The following is a 12,165-nucleotide window of genomic DNA, read 5'->3' as shown; positions in this document are numbered from 1 at the left end:
ATGAGGGCTGGGATACTGCCAGGCTGCCCAAGCCTAGACAGGAGAAGTCGAGTTGGAGAGACCGCGAACTTTCCGGTCAGTAAATTCACGCCCATGTGTGATCCGGATCAATAGCTTGTTCGTTTCTAAGATGATTTGTATTCCCACGGCTTACAATTATGATGGTTTATGACCAGTAGTTTACTCGTCTTACTCACCACTTTTGTGCATAAACAACAATGGATCGGTTAAGGACCAGCTCCATGTAGCTTCCATTATGTTACTGCGTCTTAATACCCAACAATATGGACTTAATGACACGTCTTTACCAAATTTTTCGTTCAGGACGAGGAATCAAAAACCTGTGGCTCGACTGGAGCTGGAAGCTACCTATTCGAGGGTTGTTTGCAATATGCCAACTTAAAAAGAAAACTAAGATCCTTTTGGATAAGTGGCATTTTGAAGCTCTTAGCATAGTCATCCCTGGGTTTATAGCGCGAGGAATATGATCTACTTTGCGGTGCAAACTCGCCTCATGTTCCGGTTATTTACAATGAAATATTGCAAAAAGCCAATTTGTGCCAGAAGACAGTGTATGGGCACTCTGTTTTGCTTCGCCCGTACCTTGACCATATGCACTGTATTGCGTGAGGTAAGAACCGTCATCCCCACCTGATCAAGCTCAGTTGAATACTCTGAACATTCTTCTGGGTTAGCAAAACCAATTCTTTAGGATTTGCTTGCATGAGAAATGCTTCTCTTTCCATTTATGATTTTCACTTTGAAGGAGAGAAAGAGACATTTGTCTTGTCGGACTTTATGTCGTTTGGCATTTTATTCAGGCTGAACAGAATAAACCTTCATTTTTATTCTTAGACTTATCAAGCAAAGCCAAGGCATTAGCAATTATGAAGGCACAACTTTCCAACTATCGTAACGGGCACTCATATTGACTTTTAGGTAACTCATATCCCCATCATGCCAACAAGTGGAAAAGTGGACAAACAGCTTTTACGAGCTTTGTATGAAGAGCCGTTTGCCTCGGAAAGTGGAATGCATCAGGGCTTCCAACCAGATTCACTCAATGAAATACCCTACCCAATTTCTCAAAACGAGAATGGCATCAACCGCGAACGAAAACATCGGGAAGTGGCAAGAGCAGCTCTGAGGAAAGTCTTGGGATTGCAGCGAGGCAGCTCCAGTGGAGGAACCGCACGACCACGGGATGATGAAGACTTTTATTTGCTTGGAGGAAATTCTTTAGTGGTAAGCTTGTAGTGAGGCACTGACTAGCGCTTCACTTTTGTGTTCCGTTCCCATGTGAACAAACAAGTAATGCCATAGCTCCGGGTGGTCAGAAGCGTAGTAATTAGTTTAGGCCTTGTTGTGCTCAGTCGCGTCAGCCTTTGCTAAAGACTCGCGAAGCGCTGTTTCATTTTTGTCGGGAATTGTCAGTTAGTTCCGAAATTTTGGTTGCAAACTATGGCTCCCCGGCAAGATGACCAGAAACTGCTGACCATGATTTGAGGATACATCTAAGATCATCATGACCAGTGAAATCAACCGGCATGCTTGCATACGTTTGCATTGACAGTCAATTACCTTAAAAAACTGGCAACCTGTTTTGAAGTCGAAAAATTGCCTGGAATTACGAGACTTCCTAACTCCGCAAGAAAACTCCAAAATAAAATATATATAATCTATAAACTAGAGCCATATTGATGCTACACATGTTGACTTCCAAATGGCTGGTTGTAATTGCCCCTTACACCTTCTCATATGTAAAAATCTGGTTCGTTCATATGCACATATTCTGCAGTACGTCAAATACGTAAACGAATTGTACCATAGAAACTAGTTTGTCTTCGAGAATCTCACTAGTGCAGCGAACCCAAATTCTTCTTCTAGAACAGTAGAAAATCTGGAAGCAAATGATCTTACTTAGGAAAATCTATCGAACTCTTTCAATTAACAGTATTAGTAACCGAAGCAGTTCGCGAAATCCACTGAGTAGCTCTTTCACATTGTTAAGTTAAACAATTACTTTGGGGGAAACCTTTCCTGGTATTTCAGGTTGAACAGTACGTAGAGCAGTATCTCCGCTGTAATATTCGAGAGCAATGACCCAATCGGGACAAGTGCGCAAAACTGAGGACAAAACAACCAATCATTACCGATTTATTTATTCATTTTTTTGGTTTTCACGTTCAAAAACGAATTTTTGCTTCAGCCAAAACACCTGATCAAACTGAAAGTACTTCCGAAACACTCAACAATTCCCACATATTTTCACTTCTTCCTCACTCCACCCCGACTCTAAGGCTGTTTTGGCACTGGAAAGTTTGCGGCAACTTGGATTTACGGTGCGCCTGGAAACATTTTATCACACAAGCAACATTGGGCAAATCTTGGACTCGTTGGTTCACTCGGAGAGTACTGTGACCCCGACTAAATACGGCAATGAGCCGGGAAGAATCCACGACGGAAGCATGAAAAACGGAGAATTGATTGAGGCGGAGGAACAGGTTTGTATTTTGTGATCACTGGCTGGAAAACGTGTGATTAAAGTACACCAATAGAATCGTGCGGTAATGATAGCTGATCATATGGCACTTTTTGAATATCTAGTAAAAATTAGGTGGTTCGGAAACATGGCTGCTGAGTTAACCAGTCTCTTCAAAAATGTTGCTTCGCATGCCTGAATGCTGCAGAATGAGTACAGTTTTTCGAACACTTACTTGATCCTGTTGAGTTCACTAAATTAAGGTTCCCTTCGTAAATGAACAATGCAGTCTAGAAAGACATTCCTTTGTTAAGCGTGGTGGGTATATGATTTCGTTCATCTAACCCCGGTGCATATCAGAAAATCCTATGCGGAAGCTTTCCACTTACTGGAGAACTTCCCTGGTTGGTCTTTCCCGGTTCTGGACTGAATTTTAAAACACAACGAAAAAGGAAATATACAAGAATTAAAGGGCGTGCGGTCAGGTAGCACCGCGTTAAACTGACATTTTTCTTCAAGAGAACAGGTCTATATCAAATGAAATGGTCCCCTGCGTCACCTCGAATGAAGGATTTTTAAAAAGATCCCGGAAAATTTAACCAGATACCTGCATAGACGTAACACTCTACTCATGAGGTTTTTGAAAATTTCTCGGCAGCCCACGACCGGTTTCGCCCTATTTGGGGCTCATATACAGGCACAGTGGTTCATGAGGTTTTTGAAAATTTCTCGGCAGCCCACGACCGGTTTCGCCCTATTTGGGGCTCATTAGACAGGCACAGTGGTAGAGGTTCCGTCAACCTTATGGTCTAGTTTAACCCAAATTGCACGAAATAAGCAAACTACACTCAGTTGTAAAAAATTGGGTTTTTTGAGAGACTCACCTGGAACCCGGCAGAATCTCTTGTTTAGAATGTTCCCAACATAAGGCGGCCTGCTGCAACACATTCAGTTGCTTAAAAACATCACAAACGAGAGATTCGGCTGAGTTCTAGGTGAATTTCTCGAAAAATAGTAGCAATAGATAGTTCCTCACAGCTTTTTTAAGCGTTACTCCCGTTTTTCCAGCGTGGATCTTTGCCCCATTAGTGACTCAATTCTCGGCGTACATTTTCGCTCACCGTCTGGCAAAATTGTCCCACAAAAGGCTTCGAAATTTGAAAGGAATCTGTCAGTCTGTGCTCACTAGTGTTTTCCTTCACCAGCATACGTGTGCTCAAAGTGCGTGAGTGATTCTGACGTCTAACAGAACCAACTAATTTCAAATAAATTTTCAGTATGCCACAGATTCTAATTGCTATCGTGAAACTCGCTGTGCAAGGCCACCATCCGTCTCTACTACATCTTGGTTCCCACAAAATCTTTGTTCAACAAAATCCATAATTGTTTGTTCGATATCTACCACTATGCTCCCAAACCATTATTGTTTATCCCTTTGTCTTTTTGTTCTCCTTTGTTCTGCTGTTGTTCGTTGTTCAGACTAGCGTCGCGCCTCATGATTCTTGTATAAATCCTGTGTAATGTCATCTAATAGCTTATGCTAAGCGTTACAAAAATGGCATAAACTGGTATCCACGATCTAAGCGAATACTGTGGGTGAGAAATCTATGTTACGTGCAGCTGAAGTGCTAAACATAAGTATTTTCTAGTCTATAACTATCTTTTAGACTAAAAACCCATGTTGCGCACTTTGGTAGGCCGACAGTAGCATCATTCTCGTTTTCAAAATAAAAAGCAGCTTACCATGCACCCAATATTATGGGTCATGGTTCGTCGTAACCCAAATCCCTCGGGCATAACCCAGCTTTTTCGCCTCAGAGCCTTTTTACATCCCTTTGCCGTTCTTTTGAGGATTTCATAGATAGAATTTTGACAAGTGACTTTCATGGTGATTGGGAGGTTAGTAATCCCAAATGAGTTCTGAAGTCACAGACCTCTGTCCACTGGCGGCGCAAGAAAACTCCTTGTTATCAGGTAGATGGAGTGAGTTAACTACTGAATGGTGAACGAGACTCTGATGGATACTTCCAGATATTGAAGTGCTTGTTATTGCCACCCCTCGTTCAGAAGGGTGGGGTGGTTGAAAATGGATCTTACGTAACCAAAGCCACTGTATCGACCAGCCTTCAGTACTGACGTTTACCTGACAAAGACATAGTGGAAAGTAAACAAAAGTGCAAACGCCTGTGACCCACCAAGGGGTTAATAGCTTTCCCGAAACAGGAATAGTGAATGGCCAATCAGGATGTTATACTCATACTCATCAAAAACACAGCAAAGAGATCTGTATGGTTGTGAGGCGAAATATACGGCAAACACCCTTGAGATTTTCATCCACGGAAACTCATTTTAGGGTAGTCCTGTGAGCACCTCGCTTTCAGTTTCTACCTTCAGTGCATTTGACGAAAGCGGTATTCATGCAAACTGTACGACTGATTTTTGATAGGATTTATCACTTTCTGGCCAAAAGTAAGTCAGGCATTTTTGTCGATATTTAAGTAATGATGAAATAGGTGGTCTGGTAACTTTGTCATGGGATTTATTCTGCAAGGAGAGACCGGCTACGCCTTGCTTTCATCCGTTTGAAAAAAGGCTAAAAATGCCAAACTACTGGGGGTATTATTGAAGTTGGCGATCTAATGGATGCTGACGATTATTTCATTATATCTCGAAAGAAGCATATTTTGCTTGTGTTAGTTATTTTTGATATCCCCATCCAATAGTCAACCCACGTACAGTAATAGCCACTGCGAAAAATTCAAAGCAGATGAGATGTTATCACGAAAATAACTGTTCGGTGCAAATCGAACTGTCGGACCGGCCACTCAGAGTATGGCGGGCGTGAACTAAGTTTTGAAACGCCTCCACGTCTGATCAGGAGCGGTAGGAACATTTGGGAGACCAAAAATATGTATTATCAGAAGACAGATGAACCACAATCTGCTTCCCACTCCGATTACACCTATATTAAGCAGGTCTATTTTGGTTATTCCAAATTTTCGGCAGCTTCGCCATACATCTGCTGCGAATATTTTGGTAATTTCTTCCTGATTCTAAGCCACTCTCTGGCTGACATTAGCTGAACAATCAAATGATTGTAAACCCTTAGTAAACCGACGATTTTGCCAGGTTAAAGCAGACCTAATCAGATTCGGGACTTGAAAAGTGGAACCCTGAACTCCGAGTACAGATGCCGTTCATTGGTACTTCCAGATTCCAACTTGGTATCACAGTGACTTGAAAATGTATTTGGCTCGCCAGTTGGGTATAATTTTTGTATTTCATAAAAACACCTGGTTGGTAGAAACCCGGGGTTACCTCATTTTAATGGAATTTAAGAAGGGAGAAACCGTGGTGGGCCGTGAAAATGTTTTCAGCAACGTGAAGTATGTTGCGATAAAATAATATGTAACATACCACTGTCAAACTATATTGTTATTCTCAGAAATTTGCCAACTACGAATGTATTAGATATTCTGGAGGCGTCCCAGCGGTCAAGTATTGCTGAACGCTCCATAAGATTGAAGTGTTGGTTGGATTAGATTCGTCTCACAAGGTTAAGTCTATATGGCCCTGACCGTTCCATGTATTTTGATTTACCCTTTCTTAATACCTTGCCTGCACAAAATTCTATGGGCTCAGTCATGTGACACCTGAGATTGCGACAAACATTACGTGCAGACCTCCAGGACGTACCTGGGAGCAGTTGTGAGGTCCAGGGTACATTCTAGATGGAAACCTTACTTCTGAAACTCCCATCTGAGTTCATGCGCCCAAAGAGCTTGTATCTGAAAGTCAAAACTCATTACAGCAAGATGGATAACGATAAGCTAACCAATAATGGACTTTTTGTTCGTAACCTTCTTTTAGTAAAACCACATTTAGAATCTATCTACGGATCCTCTGCGTAGCAGAACCTTAGGTTGTGAAAGAGCACCACCTCTGTAGCCAAACTGTTTTCATATCCCTTTGAGAAAGGATTCTACGATGCCCGCGTCCAGTTATGTGTCTGCCAATCATTCGTCCAGTTTTCCCTACTGCAGATGAGTTGCGCACTTAAAGCCGCCTGACCGGTCAGTCAGTGAAGGCGACTGCACAACCCTAGTTGACAAAGTTCATGTGACATGTCCTTACGGCGAGTGAGTGGCCTAATCAGGGTCCCTTCCCGACAAGTACTTCCTCCCGTTCCATGAACGATGCCATATCCGGGCCTTAATGCTGTCATACCAAATGGCGAATGGCCCAAGGTGGTTAGAGCGCGAATTTACTGACCGGAAGGTCCGTGGTTCGAATCCCACCTCCGCCTCTCGACTTCCCCTGTCTAGGCTTGGGCAACCTGGCAGTATCCCAGCCCTCATGCTTCTTTCGGGTGACATGGCAGCTAGGCACCGGGAGAGTGCTACAGCTGAACGCATACCAAAAGGCTGTCGCCGACAATGAAACTACTGTACAAAGATTTCCGGAAACTTTTTATCTTGCAGACAACTCTGCTATGACTACTACTCAAGAACCGTTTAGCAACATGTGATTCGGTACCTCACGGTGGATCGGATGTTACCACTTTGATGTGGGTTTGGTGCTCCAGACTAAGTGAATACGTGCTATCCGGCATTCAAGCTACAGCTTTCCGCACAGAGTTTTCAGGTCATTTCCTTCGAACGATTTTTTGAGAAAAGCGTCCCTTTTATACCAGTCATGCGTTGGACCCAAATAAAAAATGGTCAGCCACTCGAATGGTGCAGTAAGTAGTCAATTTTGGCCAGTCTCATGAAGCTTCTGCGGATGTTAACATGAAGATATGTGCACATTCTGAATAAACAATTCACACAAAACTTTGTGCACTAGTTGCGAATATTCAGGTAGGCCACATCCACAATCTAATAAAATGCAGCTTCTTGTCGACTAACTGGCACAGAAAACCCATTTGTCAGAGGTAGATCTGCCAGTAAACTTAAACCAACCACACTGTTATATGAATGTTTGGATGTCCCGAGGAAATTTCTACACGTTCGCCCTCAAGGGATGCAAATCAACATCAGAATAGTTTGTCGACAACCGTACCAGTTGTCTAGATGGTTGACTGTTGTCTGTTGTTTTTATTTTCTGTTGATTGCTGGTGTCAGGTAGTTGCCTATTACTTCTGTGTCTACGAATATTTACTCTTCACAGATGCCGGTTAACTGGATAGAATATTGCTCTGTTGTTGAGACAAAGTTGAGGAGTTTGACTAGAATCAGCTTGGGTGTGCAATCAGCGTGTGGCAGTAAAGGGCTTACTGTGTGAAACAATCCAAAGTTGTAATCAACATACTTGTTAATTACGTGACGTAATTATTTGTTCCCCTATTCCTCAGGCCAGTTTATTACCCTTCCAGTGACTGCTAGAGTTTCAAGACTGGACTGTTCTATTTCATACAAAGTCGACTCTACATCAACCCTTATCCATAGACGATCTGTTCACATTCATTTCTGGGCTTGTTGAAAATTTGTCCCACTTTGAACTGAACAACATTTTTCCCGTTTAATTTGTCCGATAGCACACTGCCCTTTCTGTGCCATCCTGTGTTGCTAACTGCTCAATGTTCAATCTAGCTGTAAGCCTTTCTTTAATTTCCCTCACAATTTACTGTTAATTTCGTATAGAATCATGGTCTATCTTCCTATACTCTCTGCCCACGTTCAATTCAATGTATTGCTCACTGCCCAGTTGTGACTACTGAACAAACGCAGGTGAAATTCGTAGAATCCGGTTTCGCCGCAATTAGTACTGACCGTCCGTCGGCGAATTAGACTACACGTGACCTGTCAGATAGGACACCTAAATCATGCATTTGGGCTAATTAACCAACTCCTTGCCTTGAGATCACGGCCTTAGTACAGGATAGTACAATACTGCTGAAAACTACTTACGAACTGTTCCAAGATTTGTTATTCATTTACCCAGATTTGTAGTTTGCTCCTGGGTACTTTGGTGGTGTCACATATGCAGGTTTTTTATCTCATACACAAAAAATTACCTAAAATTTCTCCTCGTCTTGTGTTTTGCCCTTTATCTAGTTTGCTGATAGGTTCGGGAACGAAACAATTGACCTGATCGACTGGAACAGTGGCCGTGGTAATTTGACCTGCGAACAAGATCCAAAATATGAGGAGATACAAAAATTACTGATTGATATTTTTGAAGAAAAAGACGTTTTGACACACGCATTTGGGCTTACGCGAACAGACCTCAAAAATGCCGTCTCCACTTATTTAAGGCATAATAACTGCGGCATTGTTCTGCTCGCTTTCCGCCCTTGGAGTGATATTCATCCGTTCTCAATTACGGAAGACAGCAAACTAGTGGGCGTGTTACTTGCCATACCATCGGCACAAATGCCTGACTTGCCGGAAAAATGGCCTCGTTTAAATTTGCTGCAGCGATATTTTGACTTCTGCTGCACACCGGTTGACGCTACTTTAATGAATGATGCCCCATTGAGGAAAGCGGCTCTCACTGTCATCATGGTTGGTGTCCTTCTATCCACATCGGACGAGTTTTCACACCATGACTTTTCTGTCAGGGCCAGATGGAACCGGGTTATGTTGGAAATACTCGCACGGCTGGAACGACAACTTGTCAGAGTGGCCAAGGCGAAAGGGTACAAGATGATTGAAACACTGAATACTTATGATATTACCAGGGTGAGTGTTGGGTCTTTCTCGGAATCTAACCAGTTTATGGAAAAGAACATTCCTCAGGTGCTGGCCATGAAGTCAGTAGTACGAAGGCCCCCAAAACTTTTCCATGGACTTTATTCTCCTCTTGTGTGTGAAGAATTCTTGTTTGCGCCAACTCTGTACTACTTGTCGTACACTTTCACACTACTAACGGCCTGGAAGTAACACTTATCAAACGTGATTAATTTCCGACAGCTGGCAGAACATCGACGATAAATACAGACACATGGAAAATTAATCTTCAAAGTGTTTGTCCTGTTCTATTATGTAGCACTCAAATGAAATCCAGTCAGTTTGTGAATAGTTGCCCGTGAAATTTTCGATTTAACCCGACGTTGGTCTATGTGTCAAAAACAGACATTATTCCACTCCTCACCAGAATTCGTGAGACGCACAAATGACGGAACTAAGATGGCTCCTACTTCTTCACGTGGTGAGATGTCAAACGACGTAAGCTCATTTGTTCCAGAATTGACTAGAATATGCTGTAAATCTATGGTCAAAATCAAATTGTGGAAGCCTGAAGAATGTGGATTGAAGCTGACAAGTTCGTAATTTAATATTTAAAGTTGGAAAGATGAACAAAGGCCCACGCCTCTAAAAATTCTGATGACCGTGTAGGCATTGCAATTATATTTTCTGAATTGAACACCACATCGTAGCAATTTTACTAGATTAAGGGCGCCAACAATTAGTGTCTTAAAGTTCACTAATTTACCGCCCTTGTTGAAAAAGAATTCTCGCCATTATGCTGGGATTGGACTGACTGTTCAGACTTTATTGCTGAAATTCCACATCAGGCTTGTAAACGTTGGACGTCATACCGTTTGAATAGCTTTCTGCGTAATTAATGAATCTTAAATTCCTGTCAAACTATAGCCTGTTCTTGATGTTGATTCAGGGAAGACATTTAACTTTGAATGTATCTAGTTGATAGAGAATTGTGTCCTGACCTCCCACTGTGTTAGTAAACACTCGTCTCCTCACCATACGTTTTTCAACCGCCTACTCGATGCGCTAGGTCAAAGATAAAAAGTAACCCACCTTAGATAAGCGTTTAAGTTTGACTTCGTCGTTTTTCTTTCCTTTTTTACAGGAAGTTTGCATGGACCTTGGCTACAAGCTAATGAACACAACTCGTATGCAAGCTTTTGCTTTAAAGGAAAACATCGAAGTGGATCCGAAGTACCATGATCATCACAGTTATTATATGGTGAAGTACTTGACCGATTAGTGCGCCCGTGAACTTTGTTACCTTATGTCATCTATGTTTATGCCAGAGTGCTCCTACATAGGGTCAATCTGTGAACCAATAGCATCGTCCCATTGTCAACCAAACGCAGCGTTCACCGTTGTTTTCTCACTTTAGAACTTTCCAATCAGAATCGTGACTTGTTGTCCTGACAGTTGTGCTGGACAAACATTGTTTCAGGGCATTTGATGTCATCTCTCTGGGCTTCATGTATCTTTTCTTTTATCATTTTATAACAACTGTTTCAAATTCATAAGAGTGAAGATGTTTGAATCGTTGTACTTGAATAACGCAATGTTTGAATTTAACATTTCAGTGGCCTTATCAATGTTCACAAGCGACACGATGATGTTTCCCGCCCGGCAGTGGAAGTACTATCCAATACACTTCGTAAGGATTAACGAGGCATTGCTGGCCCAATCAAATCGCAGTTATGCATGATAGAATCACTTTCGAGAAGTAACCGTAGAAGCTCCGAAACTTCCAACCTTTAGGAATCTTATGAATTGCTTATCAGGATAGAGATGTGAAGAAAAACTTTTCAGTTGTTGGTTTCGCCTTTGTACTGGGTTCCATAAAACTAGCTTGACTTTTACTCAAAGTCATTAGAGTTTTACGAAATTCAAAATGTATCCGCCAACCTCGCCATACTAAGTATGGCATCCACAATTGGTCGCAAGTCAAAGTTCAGGCAGCTCACTACCTACAAACAAAAACATGTTAGAGTTCCACTGCACCTTGTTTGCCTCCTGCAGATAATCGCTAGTTTGGAAAATAACGCACAATGAAGGTGAAGATGGTGAAGGTGTTCTTGGAACTTTTCGCAGTGCCTCTGCCGCTTCACGTCTTTTGACCTGTTCCGTAATCGCTTAAACTTCTGCATTCAGTGTTCTTCCTGTGATGAATTCTAACCTAAATAAACAAGGTCAGTCCAGCGGTTTCCTATTTTGGATGTAATAAAACCAGGAGTTTTGAAGACCGCCACCATGGACCATTGACAATGCCGCACCTATCGCGCTTTAGCTTGCGAAAGATCGAAAATTACCAAAGTGAAATTGAACTCACTATGTTGGTGGTCAGCAAGCAATCTACTGCTGCTTGTTTCTTGCTGAGAACCATCTGATGGGTCTCGTTCTACACAAAGTAGAGCGTCACGTCACGCCTCGGATTACCGCTTCAGAGATGAAACATTGGTTCTCCTGAGTACCATATTCTTTTTTCGTAAGAGTTTGGGACGCTTTTCGGCTTAATTTATATGTTAATCAAGCATTCGCTTAAGTGCACATGGCTACATTACCCATCATCCATTGCGAGTTGGAATGTGGTTCCCCATTGCTGCACAAAAAATTTGAGTTCATATCCTTCTCTGGTTTCGTGAAATGGAAAAATTGAAGCCAATCTAAGCTGAAAAGCCGAGAGGCACTGTACAGTTGTCTCATCCTTATAGGGAATCATCAGCGCGCATCTCTCGTTGACTGTTTCCTCAGCGATCGTTTTAGAGAGGGCTTGAGAACCCTTGAGAGCCCCCATCACACATCTTTCATGAACCTCTCGCAGATTAGCATATTCTACACTAGAAAGCCTCGGTCGGTAATACCTAAGCTCAATAAGAGAATAAAGAGCCGCACTTCCAAATGAAACGCTCAAAACAGTCCATCGATAGGAAAATTTCGCCTGCCGATAAGCCTGCACACGATAACGGCATTACTTCC

At 42.2% G+C, this 12,165-nt stretch overlaps 1 protein-coding gene across 1 annotated transcript in view; it reads left to right on the top strand.

Annotated features, from left to right (window-relative positions):
- The window catches only part of T265_03637 (hypothetical protein), a gene marked incomplete at both ends in the record, with an annotated part of 33,117 nt that extends 22,572 nt beyond the window's left edge, over positions 1-10,545 (top strand). The window contains 4 exons of the mRNA XM_009168172.1: positions 940-1,245; positions 2,301-2,504; positions 8,539-9,165; positions 10,298-10,545. Of these exons, the coding sequence (XP_009166436.1) occupies positions 940-1,245; positions 2,301-2,504; positions 8,539-9,165; positions 10,298-10,435 (1,275 nt within the window). The remainder of the gene's footprint in view (positions 1-939; positions 1,246-2,300; positions 2,505-8,538; positions 9,166-10,297) is intronic.
- Between the last annotated feature and the right edge of the window lie 1,620 nt (positions 10,546-12,165).

This window comes from Opisthorchis viverrini (assembly GCF_000715545.1).
Source record: "Opisthorchis viverrini unplaced genomic scaffold opera_v5_55, whole genome shotgun sequence".
Classification (NCBI taxonomy): Eukaryota; Metazoa; Platyhelminthes; class Trematoda; order Opisthorchiida; family Opisthorchiidae; genus Opisthorchis; species Opisthorchis viverrini.
Note: the sequence above shows the minus strand (reverse complement) of the source record. Positions and strands in the feature narration are given on the sequence as shown.